The sequence below is a fragment of the Neopelma chrysocephalum genome, unplaced genomic scaffold (assembly GCF_003984885.1).
Source record: "Neopelma chrysocephalum unplaced genomic scaffold, ASM398488v2 Primary Assembly neopelma1_25, whole genome shotgun sequence".
NCBI classification, from domain to species: Eukaryota; Metazoa; Chordata; class Aves; order Passeriformes; family Pipridae; genus Neopelma; species Neopelma chrysocephalum.
The window spans coordinates 39,949,949-39,970,105 of NW_020897694.1; the positions used below are offsets into that span (position 1 = coordinate 39,949,949).

The 20,157-nt window shown below is 42.4% G+C and overlaps 1 protein-coding gene across 1 annotated transcript in view; it reads left to right on the forward strand.

The window, feature by feature from the left end:
- The first annotated feature begins 1,551 nt into the window (after positions 1-1,551).
- GAS6 (growth arrest specific 6) overlaps positions 1,552-20,157 on the forward strand; it is a 41,808-nt gene continuing 23,202 nt past the window's right edge. The window contains exons 1-4 of the mRNA XM_027675028.1: positions 1,552-1,655; positions 2,082-2,248; positions 15,956-15,980; positions 16,699-16,761. Of these exons, the coding sequence (XP_027530829.1) occupies positions 1,586-1,655; positions 2,082-2,248; positions 15,956-15,980; positions 16,699-16,761 (325 nt within the window). The 5' untranslated portion in view covers positions 1,552-1,585. The remainder of the gene's footprint in view (positions 1,656-2,081; positions 2,249-15,955; positions 15,981-16,698; positions 16,762-20,157) is intronic.

A 20,157-nucleotide genomic window follows, 5' to 3' on the forward strand; every position in this document is an offset into this window, starting at 1 on the left:
ATCTGAAATAACATGAATAATTTTTGTTGGGTTACTCTGATCGGGTTTGCCGCATTCTAGCACAAGAAGAGGATGTAGCCAGAGGACAGGAAAAAGCAATGGGGACTGGTGGGACTGCTTCTTTGAGCAGTGCCAGCTCAGAAGGGTTGGGAAACAAATAATAGAACAAAGCTCCATAGTTCAGGAAAAAGGATGGTTCTGAAATCATATGAGAGAGGTCTATGAAACGGTATGGTGAAAACAAATAGGGCATGACCATTCACTGTTTGCTAGATGATGAAAATTCAAGTACCCTATAAAATTATTAAGCACTGGACTTAAAACTGGTGAAAAAAAGTTCCTGTCTAGCCTTTGTGCACATTTGGAACCTTCCTGACACTCCTGAAAACCAGGAGTACCAACAGATCAAAAAAGCTATTTGACAAATTCAGAGACAAGAGATACATTTGTGGCTATTAGTGTTGCAGTGGACACAGTTTTTACCTGAGAGCTCTTCCTCTGTACTTTTGGAGATGAAAACAGAAAGAAACCATGGTGGTTTATATGCTCTTATACCTCTTACTTATATGTCTACTATTGGCCATTGTCAAGACAGAACATACCAGCCTAGGGATGGTTGCTTTGAACGAGTAGGCTGGCTCTTATGTTTTCATGTATGTTACTTCAACTACATGTGATATAAATACATTGTTTACATGTATTATATTTGTGGTAACTTATTGTGGATACACAAAGTCTGTATTAGATTTAGCTAAAATAAAATTAAACTAGTCAAGTTCTTCCTTTCAAACAGCTTATACCACTGAAGTTTTCTTGAAGAATATGTAGATTTGGTGTTAATCGGGTCATCTGTCACACTGACCCTTCCGCAGGGCAGTACAGATAAAACAGGTGACTTTAAAACGGTGGCAACTAGGCAACCTAAGTGCAGCTCTGAGCTCTGACCCTACAGCTCTGAGGTACAGCTAGCAGGGTTTCCCACATTGGACGTGTTCTGTGTAAGTACGTGTGGACAAGGGACAGTAAAGGATGGATTGCAACATATTGGTATAAACCACATTCATCTCTTTCCTGAGGAGGCTATCCTAAAATACTGAAATAAACTGAAAATGTATTCCTAAAGAAAACCTGCGTCGGTGTGTGGGGAAAAGCCAAGTTTCTAATTTACAGCAAGACTAGGTTGGGTTTAGTGCCAGCTTCTCCCTTCCTAGTGATAAGCCCCGGAGCTATTAAAGAGATGTGCCTGGAGGTGAGGACGCAGCCTCCCCGCCCGCTGACCGGGTCCGGCCGGCTGCCCATCTGCCCGACTCCCCGTGACGGCCGTTCCCGGGCAGGTACGCGGGGCCGGGCCGGGCGGCCGCTCCGCCGCGAGGTGTGTCCGTGTGCGGCGGCTCGGCGGTGCCTTGGCGAGCGATTGGGCAGGGCGGGCGGGCGAGCGGCTCCGCGGCTCCCCCGCTGGGCTCCCGCCGCCGCGCTCCCGCAGTAGCAGCGCGCACCCCGCCCGCGCCGCCGCCCGCCCCGCGCCGCTCCCGCCGCTCCGCTCCTCCAGCCCTGCCCGGCCCGGCCGCAGCCGCCGCGCCGCATCATGCCGCATCCCGCGGCGCCCCTCGGGGCCGCCCTGCTGCTCGTCCTGCTGGCGGCGGACTCCTCGCAGAGTGAGTACCGCGGGGGGCCCGTCCCCCCGCACAAGCCGCCGAGCATCCCCCGCCGCCTTGTGTGTGTGTGTGCGAGCGCGGGGTGTGCAGCTGGGGCAGGGGTGGGGTGCGGGGGGATGCGCAGCTTCGCGGCTACGGTAGGGACGGCGGCTGCCGGCGGGTGCAGCGGGAGATGCGGGTGAGGGGCCGCGCCGAGGCCGCGGCGACCCACGGGGGAAGCATCGGGCAGGGACGGGGCTCGGTGCGCCCCGGAAGGAGGGTCGGTGCCCTCCGGCTGGGCGGTTTGGTGTGCGGGGTGGGGGATCGGCGGGTTCGGGGCGGCCAGGTGGGCTCAGTTGTTCACCGTTGCTCCTTCCTCCTGCTCCTCTCCTCCTCCTCGTCCTCCTCCTCGCCTCCCCCGCGCCGCCCCGGCGCTCGGCTGCCCAGCCGTGCTGCTGCGCGCCCCGGAGGCTGCCCAGTTCCTGCGGCAGAGGCAGCGGCGAGCCTACCAGATCTTCGAGGAGACCAAGCAAGGGCACCTGGAGAGGGAGTGCGTGGAGGAGCACTGCAGCAAGGAGGAGGCCCGGGAGGTGTTTGAGAACGACCCGGAGACGGTAAGCGCGCAGAGCCGCCGCGGAGATTTCGGTGGGTTGTCCGGCTCTGTGCTCCCGCCCCCCCTCTATCCGTCCGCGGCTGGATGCCAGCTGCAGGCACAGCTGGGTAAGCCGTCGGGAGGAGGAGGACTCAGGACCATTAGGTGAATGGAAAGCAATTAGGAAGACACAGTAGTACTCAGCCTGTACAAGGGCAGTCAGGGCTGTCCAGTTAGGAGTGCCTCGGTGAGTGTGGTCTGGATGAGCGGCCCGGCCTGGCACCTGTTTTCCATGGTCTAAATCCATGAAGCAAGACCAGAGCGACATAGTGATACAGCTTCTCTGTCTGGACACGTTACCATCGCTCCTCTTTACTTCAGCTTCCCATCCCAGCTGTATTTAAAATCCCCTTAATGTTGCGGCATATGTCACAACAGGGTTTCCTCAGAAGAAGTATGTCTAACCACTTGTAAATCTGTTGGGGCCATATTCAGCTTGGTCAGTATCTTGGAATCAGGAGGTTCAGGACCCGTCACTACAACAGCAGGAGAGCACGTGTGTGGGAACGTGGTGTTGCTGCGCTAACAGGTGTGGATTCACACGGTTACAGAATGCACACTGCGCACAGAGCTGTCTTTTCCAGTCTTATCAAGGCTGACTTTCACTTCAGTCTTCTCACTTTGAGCAGCATGTGGATGCTTTACTAAGCTTGGCTTATTCTTCCAGTCACTTTACACCTCCTCTGAACACTGTTTTGGATAGTATCTTCTCATTGCAAAGATTATCTGGAATTGATTTAGCAGTGGGAAGTGGATTTTCTTGGTGTTCAGACTAAAGCTTGATACTGCACAGCATGTTCCTGTTAAATGGTATGGTGCTCTAGGGAGACAATAGGACAGAGAGAGAGAGAGTGAGAGAGAGAGAGACAGAGAGAGCACGTGTGTGTGTGTGTGTGTGTGTGTGTGTGTGTGTGTGTGTACGTATACACAGAGACGCACAAACCACAGGCAAGGGAGGGACTCAGCTGAGGACATGTTTTATGCTTCAGTCAGACAAGTCTTGACATGTGTGCTTCATTAGCAGTCTCAGCACTGGATATACAGCGCAGTAGCTTGTCACAAGGCAGTAGTAAGTACAGCAAAAACATTATGATGGATTTTTGACAATCTTTATTTTAGAGATTAATGTGGAGCACTTGCCCAGGCCGTGTTTAATGTTACACCTCTTATGTGTATGTGTAGTCACATCTGCATACAGCAGCATTTGCTTTGTTCTGCAAAAAGTGAGCTACAGTGGATAACTGTAATGTGGTGAGCATGGCTGGCACAACTGTTTCCATATTCATGTTGAGTAATACAACTTTAAGCTCAGTATAAATATTCACCACATAGCAGTGAATGCAGGGAAAACTATAGTGTGATTTTGTAGCATTCTGGAACAAAGGTGATCTGAGGTCACTGGTTTTACTAACTGGCTTCTGGCCAAGAAAGTAGCTGAAGGTTGATGCCTTGATAGATCAGTTTAGAGAATGGTATACTGTGTAAATATGTTTTTAACAATATTTGGTAATTATTTTGTAAATTGAAAAAAATATACAGTTCTCCTGCTGTAATGACAATAGTGAAATCATTTTGGTTTAAAACATTTTCATGTATAATGTAAATTCTTTAAGATACAGTCATGCCCCTTAAACGTGTTTTGTAGGACAATGCCGACTTTCTGTCATTGCAAATGATTTTGATTTTTTTGGTGCATTTCCTTTGTTATTGCTGCTTGGTTTCACTCAGTTCTTAAAACCACTGAAGAAAGGCTAGATGGACTTCTAGTGTCTGTGCCCCCTTGCTTATTTGACATGTCCTTCTAGACCAGGACTCTTATGTCTTCAGTGACATAAGATCCTACCTTTTCTGAGACACAGACCTCCCAAGAGCTGTGAAGTTACTTGTTACGTGCAGTATGTCCTACTCCTTGCCATAACTTTGCTTCGATTTGATTGAGAAGCAAGTGTGCCACCACGTATCAGGAGGATTTATGGCCTTTCCTACCCATTTTGCAATCAGTATGTGACATGAAGGGAGCAGCTGCTGTTCAGTAGCAGTTTTCTAATGCAAGGTGGCAGAGGTCATGTATGCGGGCTGTTACAACTGTGCATAGGAAACCTTCAGTGCTTTGTAAGGCATAGGTGACTGCTCCTCCAGCAGTACCTGTGGATTTGATGGACAGAGTATTAATACACAATGGAAGTTTTTCTTAAACAGTAGGGAGTTATTGTGCTGTCATTTCACTGATGCTGTGTTGTACATCCAATCCTGGTGACTGACAGAAAAGGAAGCTAGCTGAGACAGACTTGACTCAGGAAAGACAAAAATTGCTGCAAACAACACCAGGCATTTTGAAGAATTACAGTAACTGCAGTCATGGTTCAGCATATTGTCAGGCTGCAGCTGATCCATGCTGGTAAAGTGAGTTTTTATTGACCAGGGAACTATATAGATTGCTGTTGACAGAAGATGATTCTCTGTAGTTAGGAAGGCTGAAATTTTTGCGTCTGCCTGCTGAACCTGGTCACAGGGATTAACTGCCTAGGTTGTAACAGAAGGAAACAGCGACAGCCCTTTTTACCCTGTGCTAAGCGCTATGGCTTAGCCTCGTAGCGGGCAAGCCATGAGGAACACATCAGTGCATTGCTCATCTGTGCTGTTGCATCTCCCAGGTTTTATGCTTTAAAGCACCAGGTGAGCATCAGTGTATGCATTTGGCTGTGTGCTGTCCCATGGGAGAAATGGTCTTGCAGCCTTGACAACTGAAGGTTACTTTGAGGTTAGTTAATAGCATCTCTGTTCAACCTCAAGAAATGCTTGTGATGTGAGACCAAAAGTGTTGTCCCTCTTCCCTTTTCCTCTCCATTAGATGCTAATGAAATGTGTGAGTCTTCCTCATAAACCTTACCATTCTTAACTATCCTGTGGTTGTGTGAAGAGGATTTCAAGGCCTAACTTCAAGACCTATGACCTAAAGATATGATAGAAAATTTCATTAACTGATTCAATCAAACAGCCCCAGAAGTTGAGGTAAGATGAAGCAAGGCCGTAACATAGCTTGCATGATGCTTCCCAGGTAAAACTATGTCTTGATACAGTCAATTATAATATCTAGCCAAGAATAACATTATACAGAAAGATACCTATTTCCTGGACAGACCAGTAAATAGAAATGAAATGTCGCATATCTATATCAGAGCACCCTTCTTCTGTGCCTTCCACTGTTTCAGTGATCAGTTTTCCAAAGCAACATCTGCAGGCCTAGTCAGCAGAAGATGGACATTCACTGAAACCTAAATGGGGGTGTTGCCACATGTGGAGTTACTTACATCAACTGCTAAGAATAGTGTATTAGGTGGGTCTAAATAGCCATTCATTTGCAGGCCAGTGCAGCTTTTGTCTTTTATGTTACGGAAAATATAAATATCAGCTCACTCAGACTGGAGGAAGGAAGATCAATTGAAATATTTTTAGATTTTTTTTTTTTGAGAGGCAGAACAAAACTCAATCTGTGCCATTTGTATGACTATACATGGTAAAAACAAGTATGCGCCTGGGTTAATGAGTCTTGCAGCCTACTTTTTTCATGAAGGTGATTACAACATCCTTAAATATTACTGCAGAATTCTGGGATGGTTCCTGTTTTATAATTTCATTTATGCTAGAGGTGCCAAACAGAAAAATTAAAAGATAATATGGTGAGGAAAAAAAGAAGGATGAAAAACATGTTCATGGGAGGTATGAGGACTGTTTCTAAACATGATCTATTAAAAAGATATACTAGGTGTGATAGATGGGACGAAGTTGCAAAATATCTTGGATACAGAGATAAGAATGTTATCTTGCTTAACGTGTTGATGAGGCCTTATAAAAAGCAATACTGCAGAAATATTTGACCTTGGTATGCAGTCAAGGTATTACAACTTGTTAAGTGACTGATAAACTACTCTGGAATTTGGTTGACCTATTCTAAAAATCTGGTCTTCCAAGCATGTAAAACAAAAGGCAGAAGGGAGTGTATCTTCTGGTGGTCTTGGAAACACTGAATTTCACTAAAGAAAAAATACAGCAAAAAGGTGTCCTTGTGGAAAGAGTTTCTCTGTTTTGAAAGGCTCAGCACAGGGAAGTTTGAATGCAGGCTCTTATCATTTGGTACCATAGTTTATCCATACAGCATCTGTCCCTGCACATCTTGCTAGCTGTTGTTACTGCTGAAAAATTACTGGTCTTCCTGCAGCAGAAATTGCCATGCTGAATACATTAAAAGGTATTAGTCACACTGGAAACGCTGATGTAGGTCAGCCTGGCCACCTGTGTTTACTGTTTATGGATTTGGTCCTCAGTAGATTACTGGGGAAAGCCAGCTGGTTTTCATGTGTGTGCAGAATGGATATCTGATTCATAGGCAGGCACTTGAAAAGTTCTCCTGTTTTTTGAGGGACTTGCATCCAAAATGCTATTAAAATGTACAGCTTGTCAGATACACAAAACACTGGCAGAGAATCACAGGCTAACTTGGGACTGAAGAGGTATTTAGTCCACTCTCCCTCTCACGGCAAGTGCAGCAGTGACACCAGATCAGGCTTTTTGGGGCTTTTTGCAATCCTATCTTGAAAATTACTGATCCTAACAAAACATCCAACGGTGTCAGCATTCTTTCTGCTAGGGTGGGTTTTATTGAGAAGCTGAAATGCAGATGTAGCAATGTATAGGGTGTGATAACGGTCAGTTTGGTTGGCTTTCACGATATTGCTAGCTCACTTGGTGTTATTTCTTTATGTATTCCATGGCATGACATGGTCATGATAACACAGATGAGCTGCGTGCATGGACTAGGGTCATCCAAACTTCGCTCTGATCTTTTAGGAAGGGTGCCTGTCAGGCAATATTTAGGTATTATTTCTAAGAATAGCAAGGTAGATACACATTTGTAAATACTAATCAGAAAAGTATGAAGGCATGTAGGGGGAGGAGAGGAGTTATTGGGAGAGTAAAGCAGTGTAATATTTCTTTGAGTAATTTAGTGCATGTTGTGTAGTCTAGACATGAAAAATACTGATATCATTTTTAGATACAGATGTCATCATCCCTGTATAGAATATTCCTTTCTAGATCCAGGCAAAAATCTGGGTTTATTTGCTGTGACTGTTCTTCTCAATATACTGATTTGTTTTGACATTGTGGCAGAGCATGGAGAATGGAATAGATTTATGGCTGGTATAAATTTCTTTATCTCTTCTCGTTGGTGCAGAGAGAGGGAAAGAGTTACTGGAAAACTCTGTGCTGATGTTTTAATCTGCTTGGACTCAGTACATGGAAGAATGGATAATCAGGCACAGTGGTACCCACCTAGGAGATTTTGAGAAAAAAAATATGGGGAGATTTAGACTTCTGTCCAGGAATGGCGTAAAGGAGAGAAGAAGGAAGTAGAAAAATTTGAGTGCCGGGTGTATGCCACAGTTACATTCCAACTCTGCTGGGATGAGATCTGGGTGTCCCACCAGGTGTTCTCCTTTCCCTTTCTTCCTTCTCCCTGTAATTTCTTATAAAGGACAGAGGAGCTTTGTACCAAAATCAAGTGAGTCTAACTGATCTGGAGGGCAAAAAGATTGGGACTGTGGACCAGGATGCATCTGTCTACTTTGAGGAACAGACACAGCATTTGTTTGTGGTGGTGCTGTGCAGTAGCAGGAGGATGACAAAAATACTCCTGCCTGTCTTAGAAAGCAGGTTATACATTTATTGGCTAAATGCTGCTTTATCAAAAGTTACTGAGAAGAGTGAGCAAAGTTTGCTGTTGGTGGAAGCAGACACAGCTCCATCAGCTCTGCTGGACTTCTGCTTACCTGATCTTTATCTGTTGCCACTCATGTCAGTGTAGCCCAGAAACTCAGAATAGACATGGAAATAGTGACACACTACATTGCAAAAGTACTACATGCTAAACCCTCTGTGGAGGAGTAGAGAAGGAACAAGAGATAACAAAAGTGTTACACTGAGGGGCTATTTTGAGATAGGATGGAAAAAGAATACCGCTAAAAATGGCATATTGAAGCAGAGGGATTATACAGGTTTGGATCAAGAAGGATAATAAAGGAAAAAGCAGATAAAGTTAGGGTAAGCCAGTTTTTTTAAAGGGATACAATAGGTTTTGATAAATATGTGAGAGGGGAAAAAGCCAATTAAAAATGAAGAAAATAGTTTTGTGGCCATGAGCTGTCATTTTCTTTTTAAATGAAAAAAAAATGGAGCAGCCTACTAGGAATTAATACAGTTTGTTAGTGCAGCTGCATAAAAATCAGGTGAGAGAAACATTGAATCTGTATAAACTGGCAGTTTTGGTTCATTTGTGCTCCAAACTCTGATTGAGCTTAATGAATTACAAGCAGTCACTTTCCATTAAGTGTGAAGAACAAGGATGGAACCACCATCACAGAAACTGATAAGGAACATAGCAGCAAGGTTTACTTCTCCCCTCACATTACCTTTCAGGCTTTGGTCTCACACCGGGAAGCTCAGCTGATCTAGTAGAGGTAAGCAAATGTCTATCCTCTTCACCCTTCCTGCACAGCAATTTGGACCAATTTAAGTAACTGACTAAAGAAAAGTAGTCTGCAGAAAAAAATCATCATTTTGCAGCTGGATCAGTTCCCCAGTCCAGTTCACCATGCAGCTTCACCTGGCAGAGTGGAAAGGACAGCCTGAGGTTAGGATGGGAAGGCCAGGTACCAGGTGAGAAGCAGAAACGTTGTCACAGCTCAGGCTGCCAAAGAAACGAATGAACAACCAAGGCTTGGAGAATCTGGATGAAGTTTTTCAGCAGGTCTTCCTTCTGTATCGCTACTTTCATCACAGTTTTGTTATGACTTGCTGTTCTGTGAGCTCTCCACACATGCATGTCTGTGGGGAAATTTCCTAATTGATGGTTTTAGGTTTTTTTCCCTGTTCCTCTGAGCATCAGCAGTGGGACCTAGAGAAAGAGCAAAGATGGAAAATAGAGAGGATACCCAGGGAGGGGAACAAGTGTTGTTGTCTTCACTCTGCACATCTGCCAGGACAGAAGGGTGAATGAAGAGGTAAAAGGAGAATGGGTCATGCTTGCACTGTGCAGAATCACATGCACCTGGAGAGCTACCATATTTGGCTGATTCCTTGAACAGGGAGTCCTAGTTCAATTCCAGAAAATATTTAGGACAAGAACAGAAAAGCAACAATGTCACAGAACCTATAAGAGAGATCATAGATATTTAAATCATGTTTGATGGGATGTAAGACCTGTTCTGTTTTAAATATGGCTGAAATAATTGCAGAGTGATGGCATAGTGATGATGTTGAAGGGAGACAGCCTTTAACTTATGGTAGGTGTTTTGTCAGATACTGGTTTCCTCAATTTGACTGAAGTTTCTGAGCAAGTGTTAGTTTAACCACATGTACTACACATACACTAATGGTGTAACTATTGCAAGAAGTAAGGATTCAAACAAGCAACACTGAGTGAAGATCTGTCATCAAATTGAGATCTTTTGAAATTGCACATTATTACAGCTGGAGGGAAAGTAGCCTTTCAGTCCTAAAGCAGTGGAGGAAACCTCAGGGCATTTGTGATTGTATTGCAGTCAGAATAATTTAAAAGCATATGCAACCAACTTACTGGAATCACTCTACAAATTATTTTTGTTAGAGTATTTGGCAGCAGTTGCATCCATTTCACACCATTACTGTCTAATCAAACCCTGCCTTGGGCCATCTATAGAAATTATCTCTCTGTGCCCCCTGCATCTTCAAAAAATCTAATGTATCTGTGACATACAGTAACTTTTTTTTCTTCTTTTCTTTCCTTGCATTACTTTTTACCCCCCCGTAATTGTGCATTTTAATCATCAGTGAATTTTTCCTTATTGCAGAGGAACACCTTTTGCTGAAGTGGCACCTCAGGAAGCTATTGGGAAATGGTCTTGCTTCTCAGAAAAGGGCAAGGAAAGCTGTGACAGTAGGTGGGCTTTATTTCCAAACTTGAGGATTCTGCAGAGATACCTAGTCTCTATGGAAGGGGTGATGCTAGAGAGTGTGGTCTTGAAAGCTTCTTGTTTGAAAAGTTCAACAACTCAGTGGAAGGGGCAGTCACAGTCTTTGTGCACCAGAATAGCTGGACAGTGTGAAGTGGCTACTTGGCAAATGGACACAAAATCTAAAAGGTACCCTAAGCAGCTGTAACTTGGGTGGTAGGAGATGAGACTTGGAGGCTGCTTTTGGATTGTAACGTGACCTGCTTGCTACTCTAAAGCCTCACATGCCAATTTGTGGAGAGAAGTTCTGTTTGCTCTTTGCATGGAGAATACAGATCGCCCCAAAGCAAAATAGGAAGCAAACTAACCTGGCTGAGTGATGGGTTCTTCATGAGAAGGAAAGCTTGTGCAAGCAACGTGGCATTCATTTGATCATAACTTCTTTAACTATAGATTCTGCATATTTAAAATTCGGAATTGCGCAACTGCTTAATTCCATTATATGGGAGGAAGGGCCCAATCACGCAGCATGAGATTTGCTATGTATCAGAAGTCTAGGGCTGAGTTTTAAAAAATGGAGAGAGCTCTCGAGCATTAGTGAGATTTGCATTCTCAGGTTGTAACAGTTGAAAAACTGCCAAACGCTAAGGTACAGCCTGTTGTGATTGGTAGCAGTCATTTCTTTACAAAGAGTATCTTTCTGAACAGGCCCACAGTGTGGAAACATGAAGTACATTTATAAATTAGGTATGGCCATGCCCAAGACAAATATTCAGTCATGAAGGAAAGAGGAAAAGGGAGAGTCATTATATGGAAATGAGAAAAGGGCATAAAGTGGGAGTTGTTGCTACTCTCTAAGATGTAACTAGGTAACTAAAAAAGTAGTTTTTAGAAATCACTGTTGCTAACACAAGTCAGTGTGATGCTCCAGTGTTAGTGGTGCTGCAGTCACTGGATCACAGGATGTTTGAGGTTGACAGGCACTTCTGGAGGCCTTCTGGTCCACCCCACTTGCCCAAGCAAGACCATCAAGAGCCAGATGCCCAGGAACATGAGCAGTCCTCCTGTAAACTACATCTTCTACCTGCTGCCTCCAGAGCTCAAACATGATTTGGGTTAGATTCTCTGCTGATCAATCTTACAAGCAAAACAAACAGAAGCAGTAGGCAGGCCCTTTTGTCTGAGTTCTCCAGAGTTGCCAATTACTTTAAAGCAACAGTGAGAACATTTTCCTGGTGTCGACGGGGTCATTGTTATGTTTTCAGAAGGGCTATTTTTATACAGTGACTCATGTTAACGCTTGTTCTGATTTGGTGTTTTTCCATCTTCTCTAAAAATGCAGCAGGGCTAATGCAAACCCTGTATAATTTCACTCACTTCTGGATTTTACCACCGAGGGAAAGTTTGGCCATAGAGTTGAAAATAAATGGTGACCCCAGTCACAATGTTGGTTTCCTCTGGCAGGAAAGCTAACATAGGTAGTTCTGCCCCTTCAACTCCACAACTGTGCTATGAATTCTTTCCTTCGTGTTGCTGTTCTTCTCAGTTGTTTCAATGCAGTGTGTTGTGGGGATGGCCCAAGAGAAACTGTTCTTAACATTTGAAAGGGAAAAAAAAACACAAATAAAAGAATTAACAACCTGGAGTTTTGGGGGGTTGTTTGCTTGGGTTAGTTATTTTTTTGAGGACACTTTTAAAATTATGCTCTTTCCATTTTAGATATCCAGGCTAAGTGTTGTAGTGGCTGTTGTATCAGGGTAGTAGTAAGCTCTGGCTGTAGGTGGGAGAGGAACATCTTAGCCCCTTGAAAAATGCTTGGTGTCACTCTACCTTGAAATAAAAGCATGCATTCTTAGGTCTTGCAATATTGCCATGGAAGCTAATAATTGTGAGACTTGCTCCTGCATGTGTTCGTATGAAAGGGGTGGAGACTGTAGAGCTTAAATCTTTACTGTTATAACTGTCTCCTGCACAGCAAGGGAAAGGTCTCTTGCACTGAGTTGAAGTAAGCAAGCCAGGACCTGCCTGGAGAGACTGGCCTCATGCTTTGCTTTCCACCTCACTGAAAGGGTGGAGACTTGCAGATGTTAGGCACTTCAGTCTCTCCTATTTCTCCCTCTTTACCTGAGATCTCTGCTGAGCTGCACTTTGGATGGCACATGACGTGGAACTCATGGTTGGGTGACAGCTCTGGTGTGTAGCTCATACTACATTTGAGTTGTAGTTACAGCAGATAAAAGATGTAGTTTACAAAAGGACTGTTCATGTTCCTGGGATACCACGGGCTGTTGGTGTCCTGCTGCCAGGCCCTTGACTATTGTAGTTTCTGGCATCCCAGCCCTACTGGTTGATACATGGGAACCAGTCAGACAGAAGGTGTGTTGGGTCCCAAGGAAGAGGGGTGCAAATACATTAAGGTTTTTTTGGTAGGAGTGTTCCCAGAGGTTGGAGTTGTTGAAACTACATTTGTAACTGTTGGTCTCTCGTGGAGGTTGGTGCTTCTGCAAGGTATTGTCTTCCTCTTGCCTGCAGTGGGACATTGCTACTGGACAGATGGGTTAGAGAGCTTGGCGAGGTCAGCAGCCTATCCACAGGATGTTTATGTCCAACATGTATTTGTTTATAGCTTTTTATTTTAAAAGTCCATTTCTCCTGCTTTTATTTTCAGCTATAATTAGGAAAGCAAATCCAAAGGGGAAGGGCTGACAACATTTAAACTTTGACTTTTTATACCAGCGTCCAAGCTGAAAATTTAACACATAATTCTGTTGTGATTTTTGCCACCCCAGCAGTAACAGTTAAATAACTTCTTGTGTTTTGATCATGTGAATCATGTGTGCTTTCTGGATGGTGATATATTTGGTAAGCCTGAAATTGAAGGTGGATAGCTGATAAATCAGCAGAATAGTAATAGAGAATCTTTGCCAACTCTTTCTTAGCAAGCCTCAAAGCATTTCTCTTGGCGTTTTTGTTGGATCATGAAAATACAATTGAACACTTCTGGTAGGGAGAAGATAAGTCTCATGCTTTTAACAGGAACTTGACCCTGTATAGGATCTTTATCTTCCCTGACATCTGGGAGTCATTAAGGCTTAGTACAGCACAGAAGACTGAAAAGGCATTGTGGAGTTAGGCACAGCTTGAATTTTTAACTAAGAAAACTTCTCCTTGATATTTTTTGAAAAGGGACTGTTACTTTCAGTTTAAGCAAGTTCCTTTTCTCAAGATGTGAGATCATTTGTCCTTCATTCTTGATTAATCTTTTGGCTGAATGGAAATATGTTGTCATTGTATTTCCAGAAGCCTGTTGTAAGAAAAATTGATTATGGAGAAATATGAAAAGTTAATCGTACAAGAATGAGTAATGTTAGAACCTGTCATCACATTGCTTTATTTTAGAATGGTAGTATCAGCAGGTCCTGTAAACCTGGAGAAGTGCTACTGATCAGCAAGTGCTTTTGTATAAGTAAATGAGGAAGATGGGGAAAGAAGGGTTAAATTTCTATTAATAGCCCCCTGTTTAAATCACTTACCTTGGTTATATACCTTGTGAAATGAAGCTTGTCGTGGTACCGTGTCTTGGAGTTTCACTTGTCTGCTGTTCAACTGGCATTGAATCAATATACAGTCAGTTTGCATTTAGAGGGTTATTTGTACAAAAGTAAACTCTATACCACTTTTCTAGCACTTGACTCATTCATCAGAGGTCAAGGAGAAAATGAAGTTTTATGCCTTTGCCACCACTGACTTGGAGCAATTAGGCTGATGGCCATGAATATGAAAGCTCCTATTTATTGTTCTGTGAGTGCCCAAACAGTTGTTCTTGCCAGAGTCTGGATTATCCTGTTGGTGGTTAAACACATCTGCACATTCTTGTGAAGTATATTGGAAAAGGAGAACTAATGAAAGAAATGTTTTGAATATTTTATTACATGCCACTAACTTTTTCTCCTCAAGTGCTGGCTAAAGTTCAGCTTGTGGTTAATAGTACAACTGGGCACTCACCTGAATACTTAGACTGCTTGTATTTATTTTAATTTTGACTGCATTTTTTGGACTTGTCCTTTCCAAAACTAAACCTTAAAATAAACAAAAAAAAATAGGGAACAGGGACTGTAGTGAGTTCTGAGCTCATCACTATGTTAACCCAAAGAGACAGTTCAAAGCTCAACCCCAAAAGATGCCAAGCCTATTACACTCATGTCAGAATTGAAAATGAACATAAGTATAAGCTGCTACCTCTCCTTCTTTGTTGGTGCTCTCATAATTTAGGCTGAATATTTACATGGTGCATTTCAGTTACTGGGGCATATTTGCCAGAAGTGATTGATTTTTCTGGTAAATGACAGCAATGCAATTGATTGCATTGGACAGTCCAGATCAAACTGAATCATGGCATGTGCCTGTCTCTGTTGTTTATACATGCCTGTAAGGATGCATGAGCCTATCCAAACATCTGTAATAAGAGGAGAAGATAAAATAGTTTCTTATCTTGCACATTGTATAGACCAATTTAATTTTGTAGAATGCAGGGTATTTACTGTCCCAATCTCACTGAAGATAGTGTTATATGAAAATTGCTCATGGTGTATGAAAGAGAATTATACTGTTCAAATGCTTTCACAATTAGCTGAGAAGTGGTCTATTTTAACCAAAAAAATTAAGCACCAGTACAATCCATAAGTTTTTTCCTCATTGCATGCCCCAGTCACAATTTTAAAAGCGCTTGAACTGGTGACTTATACATTATGAAAACCAGTATAAAGGTGGAAAGAAATGATTTTTCCTAGCCATGAATTTTTGTATTTTTTTAAAAAATGCGATACAACGATCAACTTCAGCCAATTTCCCATCCTTCGATGCAGCACAATTGTATTTTCCTGCTGTTTCTCTGTGTTGGTGCAAGCAATCGTGGCTGGCGAGGCCTCACCAGGCTCAGTAGTTTTCTGACATGGAAGGGTGGATCCACATCCCATCACCAAACAGCTGCTCTCTCTGTATGGCTGCACTTTGTTGATGCAAAGCAGGGAACAGTAACACGTGACCATGTACCACGAAGGCAGTGGGAATGCCCTTTGCAGTCTGGTTTTAGATTAACGAATGTCAATTTTCTCCTCAGTTGCAAATTGTCACTATTCCCTTCTTTGAGCAGACCCTCTCCACGATGGAGTGGGTGGTACGGCAGTGGGTGGTGTTGTAGTGGGAGCTGTAGGGTGCTTGTTGTAAGAGCAAATGATACCCTTTTATTTTGGGTGGCTGTGGTGCTAGTGTGCTGGCCATGTTCTGCATCAACAGAGTGCCTTGGAGGACGTACTGGGTGACTAAATGATCCTATACTTTCCCTCTAGGGTTTTGTCCCTATCTCATGTCATCATTAGCACCTTTACCTCTTGGTGGGTAAGTGGCTTCATGCTCAGTCACTGCCACTGACCAGGTCAGCTGCCATCAAAAAATACCTTGAGACTGGAGCTAATGTTTCTTTCCTTTTCAAATGACAAAATATATGTATGATATTGTGGTGTTTCTGGTTCTGAATAAAAAGAAATTAGGATGTTGGTGTTTGGAACTTGTTAAACAACTGCCACGCAGGAGCACCAAACTGACAGCAGCTCTTAAATAGTATGACAATAGAAGCAAATGTTATTCAATAAATTTTTGCCGTTTTTTTTCCCTTTCTACAGGAATATTTTTACCCGAAATACTTGGGTGAGTTGCAGCTTTTACTTTTACTTTGTGGCAGTGCTGGTATGTGATGCCTAACACTGGAGCTTGTTACAGCTGAAGCCTCTTCTAAGAAACATGATGGAAATCTGATTGCAATAAACATGCATTGCTAACTTTAGAGTGTATGTTCTTTATAGTACTTTGAGGTGTGTTTTTTTATTTACGTGTATATTCGCATACATAGATGTTCTATATGTTTTCTGCATGTTAAAATCTTGATGTTGCATATGTATCTGTGGCTTCCAGTGTTAAGTAATTTGTAGTTTTCTACCTTTTTCCCTTTTTAATTAACTTAGTTATTAACTAATCTCTGTATTTAAAAAAAGATGCCTTTACTTATTGAACCACTGACTTATTTTATTGGCTGTATCATAGTCATGGTGTGAAAAAAATCTTTGTGCTTTTTAGGTATTTTAAGAAATTTAGTTGGTCAAATTTGAGTAGCTACTATCACAGTTTTAGAATCGTAGTAGCATCTGGTTAAGTGATCATCCTCTTCAAATGGTTTATAACTACTGTACATCAAAGCTAAAAAAAAAATTAATGAACTTAAGAACTTTAAGGCATCTGGAAGATTATAAGATTGCATAGATTTTGCATCCACCTTCCAAATCCTTGCAGTCCAGGTATCATTTTACATGACTTGAAGTGCTATTCTGTCATCATTATAAAAATAACGATTTTATTTTCTGTTCTTCAGCTTGTATTCAGAAATATGGGTCGCCATACACAAGAAGTCCAGATTTCCTTACATGCGTTCATAGTAAGCATTTTTGGTTTGTATATTGTAGTTAAATGTTCTCTCATTCTGTCTGAAGGTGTGGGACTAGCTCAACCATCTCCATTTCTGACAGTATTTTAGTACTGGTCTTCCTATTCTCTAGGCTCGAGACTCCATACCACCAACAAAATCTTTTCCATTTATAACCTAATGCCATCTTGCTGTCGTGTTTTAGAACTTTGTTGTGTAAATGAATGGAAACATTTTATGATGCAAGTTTCTTTCCCACTGGTTTCCCAAGGTCTGAATAAACTGAGAAGCAAGAGGGACAAGAAGTAGGATGTACGTAGGGTTGTACACTATGCTTGGCCTTTCATTTTCTATTCTCTCGAGTGCTAACTTTGGCTCACTCGATTAAGGAACATTAAGAAAAGCTTAAAGTCAAACTCAGGCTCATGACAGCCTTCTTTACATTAAGGAGATCAGTTTCACGTGTCATGTGACTGTGCTTTAAATATTGCAACCTTTAAAAACTCAAATTAATTTGGAAGTCAAACTGTTAACTTTGTAGAGGGTGAAGGGAATTCTAATACATTTCTAGTTGTACCTTAGTGTACCTTAGCAGTGCTAAAGGTATAAAACTACATAAGTATTCTAAATATGTCCTGGGAGCAGAACAAATGGGGAGAAAAATCACATGTATGTATATTTATTTTCTTTTTACCGCTGTGTTTCAGTCTTTTATTGTGATCAAGTTTGATTAGTCGTGCATTTGTACCAGTGCTACCAAAGCAGGATCAGGATTTAGTTGACGTTTCACATTTATGAATTGCATTACAGCAACCTTTTTTAAGAGTGAATTCCAAGGTTGGTAAGTGGTATGTGAAGAATTGCCCTCATATCACTTACAGATGTTAGCAGTATCACTTATGGATATTAAGAGTCCTCTGAACTGGGAATTCTTGGACTTGTGGTACCTGTGTCAGCTGCAGTGTGCCAGCTAGTTCGAAGTGGGGTATGAGGCTGAATGTTTACTCTTACTTGAGTGTGCGGCATGGCAGAGGCAGGAGTTTTTGATGAAAATGGTTGTATCAACTGGGAGCACTTGTTCCAAACAGCTAAATGATGTTTTAGAAATGCGAGTCTAAAGGTTGGCGATGAAAAAATCTGAAAAAATAAAAGCTGAAAAATTGTTTTTAGGGCTTTCTGCCCATTTTATATGCAACGGTTTGGAAAGAAAATGATAATATTTTCCCCTGTTAAAATATTAAAAAGATTTTTAAATGGCTGAGTTTTGGCTAGCCATTGTCAATTCACAGGAGAAGTAACAGAAAGGAACCTGAAACGCACTTGGAAGAATGACAGGCTTTGTGCTTAGCCAGTACCAGTGTGCCTCTTAATTTTTCACAGATGTTGCTAAAAGACTGTGTAGCTCTATGGGTTTGTGCCTGCAAGATGCTTTTAAATTTTGTTTCTTAACAGCCTTCTCCCTTCAAAACAAGGCTCTTTTAGTGGAAGGCTCTTTTAACCTGGTGTACAAAGACATTGCACAGCCTAAGGGCTGGAGGGTGATTAACTACACTAGTTTATACTAGGAATAAGGTAGAAATTTTAACTGTGACAGTGATTAGACAGCTTAGCAGAATATGTGAGGATTCCTAATTTCGTAAGCTCTTTAGATCAGGTTTACAGGTAGGATTCAGCTCTGGATTCAGAGTTAGATGCAGGTGTTTCTAGCACTGTTCTACATGAGCAGTATTCCCATCATAGTCAGTGGAGAGTTAATCTCCTCTGGTTCTAGAGGGATTCCATCAACCAAATTGTGCCAGCTCTGGGGAGACCTGAATCCATGTATGGACTGTTTATTTATGATCTCCAGTGACTGCAGTGAGTGTTTACAATTGCTTTGCAGATAGATGTTTACACACAGACACCTGTACTTTGGTCTGCAGATCTGAATCCTTTTCTAAAAAAGATCCTGCATGTCAGCTAGGAATTAAGGATTTGGTTCTGCAAGACTTTGGAAAATTGTGCAGGATTTTTTGGAAATGAGGCTTCATGTGACCTTAAAAACCAATATGAGATTTTTGTTATATCACGTGCCTGCTTTTCAATAGTGACTGTCATAATCTTTGCAACCTAACATTTCCCTTATGAAGTTTTACTATGCACCATTTTGTGAATATCAAAAAATAAATTCATAGCATGGAGTGATGAACTGGAAGTGGCAGTCAGCAGACATGAGTAATGTCTTGTTTCCATACAAGACTTCAAAAACGGAACTGGTAGTTCTATTCTCTGTGTCCACTTATGAGCTACCTATGTGCTATCAGACATAACTCAAAGCACACAAAAAGGTCATGCTCGTCATTGCTTTGAACAGCTTTACTAAATCCATTGTGTAAATGAATGGAAAGAAAAGCACCATTTTCTTTTGTAATTGCTTAAATCAGGAGCACCTTTTATGAAGTTGGCAGAATTATACAGCTATGAAGCCACCAGAGGAACGTAAGACTGTGTCTTGTGTTCTCAACCTCTCATGATAAGAGGCTGCAAACTATCAGCACTGTGTTGATGTGATAGAAACATTCTTGGTTGTTCCTGCCATTTACCATGGGTTGCAATAGCTTAGTATTCTGCTGAGCAGTATTATTACCATCTGGCTCTGCAAGGCATATCAGAATCCAGTTTGAGGGAAAGAATCAGAAACTTGTGGATACACTAGATAAGTCATGCATAACCCTATTGATTTGTTTTGCTTATCAAGAGACACTGCCATATCTGGGAGGCTTGGTTTGTGCAGCTTCAAAAAAAAAAAAAAGACTTGGCTTACTGTACCTAAACCATTCTGTTTACTGTACACACATTCTGGTCTGTCTAGGAAAAGAAACATCCTGGTCAGACCTGCTCTGTCATAGCTCATCGCTGCCTAAACATGGCCTTTCCTTCCCCGACTCCTCCACCTCCAGTAGTGTGTCAGCTGGGCAGTGATTCATCAGGAGGTGTTCTGGCAGGTGGATGTTGAGAATTGTAGCTGTGTTTTCTTTTGTATGGCCTGGCCTCTACTTTGGCTATGGCTTTGCCCTGACTTTGCACATCTGGAGTGGAGAGGAATAAAGAAAATTAGGCCTTGTCTATAGTGACAGGATGGTTGTTTCCATGAGGCTTTTGGGATTGTGTATCCATGCTTTTCCAGTATAGTTTTCCCAGGCACTAGCTTCTGAGCATGAAGGCGAAGTACTGAAAATGGGCATTTCTTTGACCATGTCACACTCCTTTCCCTATCAGTCCTCTGGCTCTCTCCTCCCTTGCCCACAAGGGACACCTCACTGAGGCTCAGGATAAGTGTCTGTCTTCTGAATGGCATGACCCTAGCTAGAGGTTGAAGCTGTGCAGATTACAGAGGAGAACCTGAAATGAGAGTGTGGGTGGAACCAC